The sequence below is a fragment of the Quercus suber genome, unplaced genomic scaffold, assembly GCF_002906115.3.
Source record: "Quercus suber isolate HL8 unplaced genomic scaffold, Cork oak 2.0 scaffold_383, whole genome shotgun sequence".
Lineage (NCBI taxonomy): Eukaryota > Viridiplantae > Streptophyta > Magnoliopsida > Fagales > Fagaceae > Quercus > Quercus suber.
The window spans coordinates 310,367-318,377 of record NW_027069835.1 but is presented as its reverse complement, the minus strand read 5'-3'; the positions used below and the strand labels follow the sequence as shown (position 1 = coordinate 318,377).

Below are 8,011 nucleotides of genomic sequence, written 5' to 3'. Positions count from 1 at the left end.
CTCGTTGATTTTGTTAATCATTTCCCAACTTTGAAGTTGTAAACTCCACCAGGTCCAGGTTTTATGGCATGTTTGGATGTTTAAAAAAGGAGAGGGAGTAGAGTTGAGGAAGGGAGAGTAATATAATTACCTTGTTTGGAAATTTTTTAAAGAATGAGGGTGAGGGGTTTGGAGGGATTTGGACTTTCTCTAGTCCCTCAATTTTAATTCTCTCAAATTGGAGAGATTTAGAGGGGGGTAGAGTACATAAACTATTGACCAAATAAATTACCTAATTTACCCTTATTATATTAACAAAATTACACAAGGGGGAGGGCTAATTACTCCATTCTCCCTTACTAATTTTAAAAACATCCAAATAAGGTGGAGGTAAATCATTCTCCTCTACTCTCCTTCCCATTACTCCCATTCCCTCTATTCTCCTCTACTCTCCTCCCTCTTTAAACTTCCAAACAAGCCATTAACTTTTATTCAATGATTGAAGGTGCACAGCAAGACCGTCCCCACCTATCGTACAATCAGAGCCGCATGTTTCGATGACCTTGATCCTAAATCAAAATATCCACAACTCTAAAATAAATAAATAAATAATAATACTAAGATAAGAAGAAACAAAAACATAAAACATAGTCACATATATTAAAAACGAGAAGACTTGTAAAGTACGGTAAAGACGAGCTTTGCTCAGTCTCTCTTTCAGTTAGCTTTGCAGAGACAGAGTGTAGAGAGAGAGAGAGAGAGAGAGAGAGAGAGAGAGAGGGGCTTCGAAACCCCACTTCTTCTTTTTTAATCACTGTGATTTCACCGATCTTTCATTTCTAACTCTTTCCGGAGAACTTTTGTTTTTAACTGTTTTTTTATACCCAAAAGTTTCGGTTTTTCCGGTGAGAGGTTTCGGATTTTGTGTTTTTTCACAGTGATATATGAGGGACCATGGGACCATTTTGACACTTTGAAATCACGGTTTTGTTCACAAGGTTGAATTTTTTTTTTTTTTTTTTGAAGTATTTCTTCTTATCTTTCTTTGGATAATTAGATTTTTTGAGCTGATTTGTTATCATTATTGTTAAGAAGACTGAGTAATTGGTTATCATCCCGAGGTGGGATTAAAGGATTTGATTTGTAAATGAAGACAAAATTACTAGTTTCCAAGAATTGAGCTTCATGTGTTTTTGTGTTAGTTGAAGTACTTATTTGTCTTGGAAAAAAGGTAATCTTGGTTGGTCCATTGTGATATTTTCGGGGGTTGATTAAGCTAGGAGTTCATTTCAGAGGTTTCCATTTATGGAAAGTCTTTGCTGACTTGATTGGAGAAGAAGGGTCATGATCCTGACTAAATTAATTGGACTAGAAATTTTTTAATTTTTTTGTGTCTTCATAATTATAAGATGACTCTTCTGGTGCACAGCAAGACCGTCCCCACCTATCGTACAATCAGAGCCGCATGTTTCGATGACCTTGATCCTAAATCAAAATATCCACAACTCTAAAATAAATAAATAAATAATAATACTAAGATAAGAAGAAACAAAAACATAAAACATAGTCACATATATTAAAAACGAGAAGACTTGTAAAGTACGGTAAAGACGAGCTTTGCTCAGTCTCTCTTTCAGTTAGCTTTGCAGAGACAGAGTGTAGAGAGAGAGAGAGAGAGAGAGAGAGAGAGAAGGGCTTCGAAACCCCACTTCTTCTTTTTTAATCACTGTGATTTCACCGATCTTTCATTTCTAACTCTTTCCGGAGAACTTTTGTTTTAACTGTTTTTTTATACCCAAAAGTTTCGGTTTTTCCGGTGAGAGGTTTCGGATTTTGTGTTTTTTCACAGTGATATATGAGGGACCATGGGACCATTTTGACACTTTGAAATCACGGTTTTGTTCACAAGGTTGAATTTTTTTTTTTTTTTTGAAGTATTTCTTCTTTATCTTTCTTTGGATAATTAGATTTTTTGAGCTGATTTGTTATCATTATTGTTAAGAAGACTGAGTAATTGGTTATCATCCCGAGGTCGGATTAAAGGATTTGATTTGTAAATGAAGACAAAATTACTAGTTTCCAAGAATTGAGCTTCATGTGTTTTTGTGTTAGTTGAAGTACTTATTTGTCTTGGAAAAAAGGTAATCTTGGTTGGTCCATTGTGATATTTTCGGGGGTTGATTAAGCTAGGAGTTCATTTCAGAGGTTTCCATTTATGGAAAGTCTTTGCTGACTTGATTGGAGAAGAAGGGTCATGATCCTGACTAAATTAATTGGACTAGAAATTTTTTAATTTTTTTGTGTCTTCATAATTATAAGATGACTCTTCAATTTTGGTGGTAATTGTTGTAATACATGGAGAAAAAAGATGGAAACTTTTGAACCCATTTAATCTTGCTGTTAGCTTTTTCAAGCTTTGGCTTTTCTTAATGAATTATTGAGCTTAATGGGATTATTTTGTTTTTGAGATTGAATTGGATTTGATTATATCTTAATTTGTTTGATCTATTTTGTATTGATGGATTTGATCAATTCCTAATATAGTGGTTACTGCAACAGGCAGGAACCACTTCCAAGTTCCAACTCTTGTCCTCCCCAATTGTCTGTGGATTCCTCTTCATTTTCCCTCAAAACAGAACTCGTTGATTCATCCAAAAATTTTGATTTTTAAAGATTTCTTGTGAATTCTGAGTTCAAATTATGGCTTTTTCTTTTACTGGTTTCCCTTGGCGGTTGTGGGGTGGGAATGAGAAAGAGCCTGTCTCAAATGGGTCTTCCATGAATTCTTCATTTGAGTGGGGATTTGGTTTGTGGGAGCCTGATACTGTAAAATTTCCTTCAACCAAGATAGCCTCTTCTCAAAGGAAGGTTAAGAGGAAATGGCCTAGTAGGGAAGAGAGGAGAATTGAGGTTAAGGGGAAATGGCAGAGTAGGGAAGAGAGCATAATTGATAGGGAGTTTGATGCTGAGTTGGTGCCATCTGATGGTGTTTGTTTGTCGGGGTCAGAATCTGATGACCCAGACTGGTCCATTGGGTGGTTTGAACCTCATGGACCTGATTTTGACAGTAATGATGGTTTAGCTGTGTTGGTTCCAAGCTATAGACCTGGTTGTAAGAAGGTGGTGGAAGGTGCAAACAACCAGCTTTTGTCTTTGAGTGCTATCAAGAACCTTGCAGATGAATTCTCTCCTGGTAAGAGCTATTGTTTTTGCCTTTAGTTTTACATTTGCTGCTTTTCATTCTCTTATTTTGTTGTGCTTGTTATGCTTCTATGCTGCACTAGCTTTTTTGAACTTTAAATAGTGGTTAAAATTTGTCCCCTCCTCTGTTTTATATAACACACTTCAACTCATTTTGAACCTTAGTTTTAATGGCATCAAAACAGTAGAGTAGTACTGTCTTAGACTCTAAACTAGATAACTATAACAACCTCTGGAGATATCTAGTAGCTTCTTTCTACAAATGTTTATTAACCATGATGACCTCCATCACTGGGTGCACACATCTAAGGGGCCAGGGGCATTAGAGAGGATTAGCTTCTCTGGGATCCTGTGAATTCTTAAAAAATTAAAGAAGGAAGAAAAGAGAGGGAAATGATGAACAACATTTATTAAATTGTTAACCAGAATTGGAGATTACATAAATAAATTTACTTCATACAATCTTGCAACTCCTTATAGGGTTATAGAGAATAGCTTTACTTCAAATTGTCATGTCCCTTATGTAAGCTGTCTTCCCAGTCCTGGAGTTCAGCCATTCATTAGCGGCCAAACTTTTATCACCAGTAAGTCATAGTAATTCCTAAATAAGGCTAAACCGGTCATAGATGTCATACTTCTTATTTTCAGTTGTTGTTTGAGCTCAATTTAACTGATTTGGGCTCTTGCATAGCTCCCAGATTAGTGAACTAGTAGACACATAGCTTTGATTCTTGAAAAAAATGTTCTGCAAATTGTTGATGTCAATTCCTTTTTTTCCGTTTCTCAAAAAAAAAAAAAAATCCTTTTTTTCCCATCCCCCTCTTTTTTTCTTGAATTGTATATTTGAATGTTCCACATGTATTGCTTTTACATTGATAAATGCCCCAAGTTATTTATGCTGAGTTTATCACTGCAAATTTATTGATTATGCAGAGAGCACAAACGGTATGGCACAATGGCTTTCTTCTCCTCAGAACTTCAATATCTAGAAATAGCTGATCCTTCTTAGAGTGGCCCTTTTTGTGTTCTTCATTCTTTGATCGTTTGAAGAATCTGACCTGTTCCAGTACCAAATTTTGTTTATAAAAAGAGAAGAAAAGAAAAAAGAAGCAATAATTAGAGCAGAAAAGATCCTGAGACCCTAGCATCTTGTGTAGAAGTGCAGATTAGTAACCGATTGAACTTGACCCTAAATTATCCAGTTAAGAGAGCGGAATATCTATCTCCCATGGACTGGAAAAAAGGCTCCAACAGATGCATTCCAGCACATTTCATGTTCTGTAATTCATCTTTCCATTGGTTCGTTGCACCTGCATTCACTGAGATTCAAGGACTAGGAGAAAACTTGAAGTATAATGGAGATAATTTCTTTTATTGTAAATATAGGCAATGAAGAATATCCCAAACCTGGTGACTATGAAGCTTTTGTGAATATGTGAAATATATTTATGCTTTAACTCGCTAGTACTGTAAATAATTCTACTCTTAGTTGATCAAGGGCCAGCCTGTTGATATCTCATTGCATTCTCTTTTTCTTGTCTACGAATTTAGGGATGTAAACGAGCTAAGTTTTGTCGAGTAGTGAATGTTCAAGCTTGACTCGACAGTAAAAGTAGAATGTTCATGTTTGGCTTGAGTTTAATACGAGTCTAAAAATAATGTTCAAGCTTGAGCTCGTTATAAAGTATAAAAGTTTAAACTTGGCTTAACTTGGCTTGATTCATTAGTCAAGCCAAGTTTGAGCTCAATATCAGGCCCAAACTTAAATTTAATATCATGCTTTTGAACTTGAGATCCAACACAAGTATAATATCAAGCCTATATTAAGTTTATTATCTAGTCTATTTGGTTTGGATGAGTGGTCTCAATTTATAATTAATTAAAGTCTTAGAATGATATGAGTTTACTTGTCAAGCTCATATCAATTTTATTACCAAACTCATAAATAGGCCTATGTTCAACTTGTTTTGTTACTTTTGTATCGAGCGTTGGTGTTCACAAACTTGTTCATGAAGAATATTTTTTACTTAGACTCGGCTCGTTTATTAAACAAGCCTAAAACTAAAACTTAACCTTGACTTGTTTATAAACAAATAATTTTTTATCGAGCCACACTTAAGCTGTTTATGAACGGCTTGATTCATTTATAGCCCTATTTAATGTGGGGTTTTTTGTTCTCTGCCACTTAGTAATTAGTATTACTTTGTTAGTACATCGAAATTTTGAATGATCTATTGATCTACATTTGTTGTGTTTCCATCCTTGAACCATTTTTTTTGTTAGTACTTTTAAGGACTAGTAAAAAAATAAAATAAAAGCCTTGAGATTGGCTTGGTCTTTTTCCCCCTCCCTTTTGCCATTTAGCTTTATCTTATAATGCAATTTTCAAGATTTAATTTTGAAGACCTGCATTCATGTTGATCTTCTTTTTCCACACAAACTCAAAAAAGACTTTAACGCGTCTGATCCTTTGCCCAAAAAAGAAAACTCCGATCCTTGAGTGTTACACACACACACACAAAGACTTGGTGGACATAATTTCCTGTGTCTCTGACTATTTCTTTCCTACTTCCCAATGTTCCCATTGTAAAGGCACAGCCAAAATTGATAGTTAGATGCAAAGTTGTTGGTGAGTCTAGAAAGTACATAGGACCACTTGTGCGGTTGGTTGCTGTTTAATTTGTGCACTGATAAAGTCCTTGAGTCCATTCAGGCATCATATGTGGCTTATGTTGTTTGTAAGCTGAATGTGATTAATCACTCAAAATTCTTTCCTGTTCCGAAAAATAAAACCAAAAGTTTCTATAGCGTCCTTTGTTACTAATTTTAGTGGTCAGGATGTGTGATAGTACATGCTCGGGTCCCCTGATGGTTAATACCATGTTCTGTACTCTTTACTTTATGCATTTCCTTCAGCAAACAGCTAGCTGTATTTATATCTCAACTTGAACAATCATATGTAATGCAGCCAAATGGTCTTCATCAATGCCCCATACTTCTCATCCATATCATTTAACCATTCCACTATTTGGTTCAAAACTCTCCTCTCATTAATTCATTTTTTATGTCTTAAGGACGTGACATCTACTAATATATTCACGGTTGTGATATGAGTGTGGTTAAGAAATTTAAATATGGATCTCTCTCTTTTCTTGATTTGGTTGTTGAGCTATTATCTCAATTATTTAGAAGATTCCAAAGTCTGGTTGAGGATTAGAGACGCTAATCTTCAGAACCCAGATATTTGATTGATAATATACAGTGTCGAAAATAAGCGACATTTTTCTACTCCATGATTTTAACGGATTACTTGTAAGGAGATTATTGATTTGTTTTATAGCATAGGGTGTCAGTGAGATAAAATAATGATATATTTTAGAAAATATCTCTGTTATGGGTTCCCGAAATGAAATTGTAAATTTCAGCAAAAAAAAAAAAAATGAAATTGTAAATGAAACATTAATTTAATGATGCTGTCTATTCTCAATATGTAGGACCATTTCGAGGTCTATCATTCTTTGCATCAAATTAAGAAGTTTTGTCATTTCTTGTAATCCATTTTCTACCGTAAAAAAATTGTAGCAACATTTTTTTAAACATTTTTCTAGTTAATTTAATTGGTAAATTTTTTTAATATTGAATAAGAGATTTGTAATTTAATTTTAGTCTACACTAAAAGCAAATTAATATTTTTTTTCTGATGATAAAGATCAATCAGTATAAAACAGACATCATAAATTGAAATGGTTCAAATTTCCCCTACATCAAAAATAGTCATACTTAATATTTCAATTTAGAAATTTAGTTTCCTTTCTCGTATTTGGGTCCTCGAAAGAGTGCAATTGAAGTTGAAATGGATAAGACTAACATCACGTTCACGTAGGATTCTCTAAGCAATTACTTCCCTTGTCTGCTGGTAGCTATCACTAATCAGTAATCACTCATCCATATGCTTAGAACAAGGTCCCTACTAATGACATGTAGGTTTAAAGAGCACCGAGCAAGCATTAGGATAGAACCTTAGTTTTGATAACCTTTATCGATTAAAAGAGTCAATCTCACCAATGGCATCTTCATCTAGTGATACAGAGATTTTGGATCCTATTTTAGAAGAAGGAAAAAAAAAAAAAAAAAAAAATCAAAACAGAGAAATGTATTCCTCCAATTGTACAGAAATAAAATAGGGTCCTCCAGATCAACAAAAAAGAGAGGAAGAATTTGCACAAAAAATTACTGACTTACCTGTTGCAAAATTATATGCTTTGAAAAAGTTTGTAACTATCATTTTTTCTTCTTTTTTAGAGCAAGGTAAGTATCATTTCTAATCTATATAAAATCAAACCAATTTGACTCACAATTTTAGGTCATTATTGTAATTTAGATATATTAATTAAATTTAGATTCCTATTCTATATTTAAATCATTCTATATATAATCATTATCAAATTTTAAACAAAAAAATTTCGTTTATCATAAAGGTAACAACACAGGAAACTCTAGGATGTCATGTGGGCATAAATTTTATTTAATTTTTTTTTAAAAAAAATTATGGAATTGTGGAAGAATTTAAGATCTGTGGCCGGTGTGAAATGATGATATGGATAGGTTACTTGAACAGCTTTTGCACGGAAATTTAACACAAAATGAAAAGAAGTAAAGTTGGCTTAAAAAGCATAAAGAGAAAAATGGAAAGAAAAGAAAGGTACCCCTTCATTGTGTCAGTGCCAACCATGACATGCTACGTGTGAGTGAGTGATTGGGTGAGGCTTGGGGCCTTTTTGGCAAATTCTTAATTTTGGTTTGAAACAGAGTTAACAATAAAAGCGAGCGA

At 34.0% G+C, this 8,011-nt stretch overlaps 1 protein-coding gene across 1 annotated transcript; it reads left to right on the top strand.

Annotated features, from left to right (window-relative positions):
- The first annotated feature begins 1,559 nt into the window (after positions 1-1,559).
- Positions 1,560-4,699, top strand: LOC112018296 (uncharacterized). The gene is made up of 3 exons (XM_024050808.2): positions 1,560-1,888; positions 2,539-3,172; positions 4,114-4,699. Exons 2-3 carry the CDS (start codon positions 2,680-2,682, stop codon positions 4,167-4,169), a joined length of 549 nt encoding a protein of 182 aa, XP_023906576.1. The 5' UTR covers positions 1,560-1,888; positions 2,539-2,679; the 3' UTR covers positions 4,170-4,699.
- Positions 4,700-8,011: the final 3,312 nt, after the last annotated feature.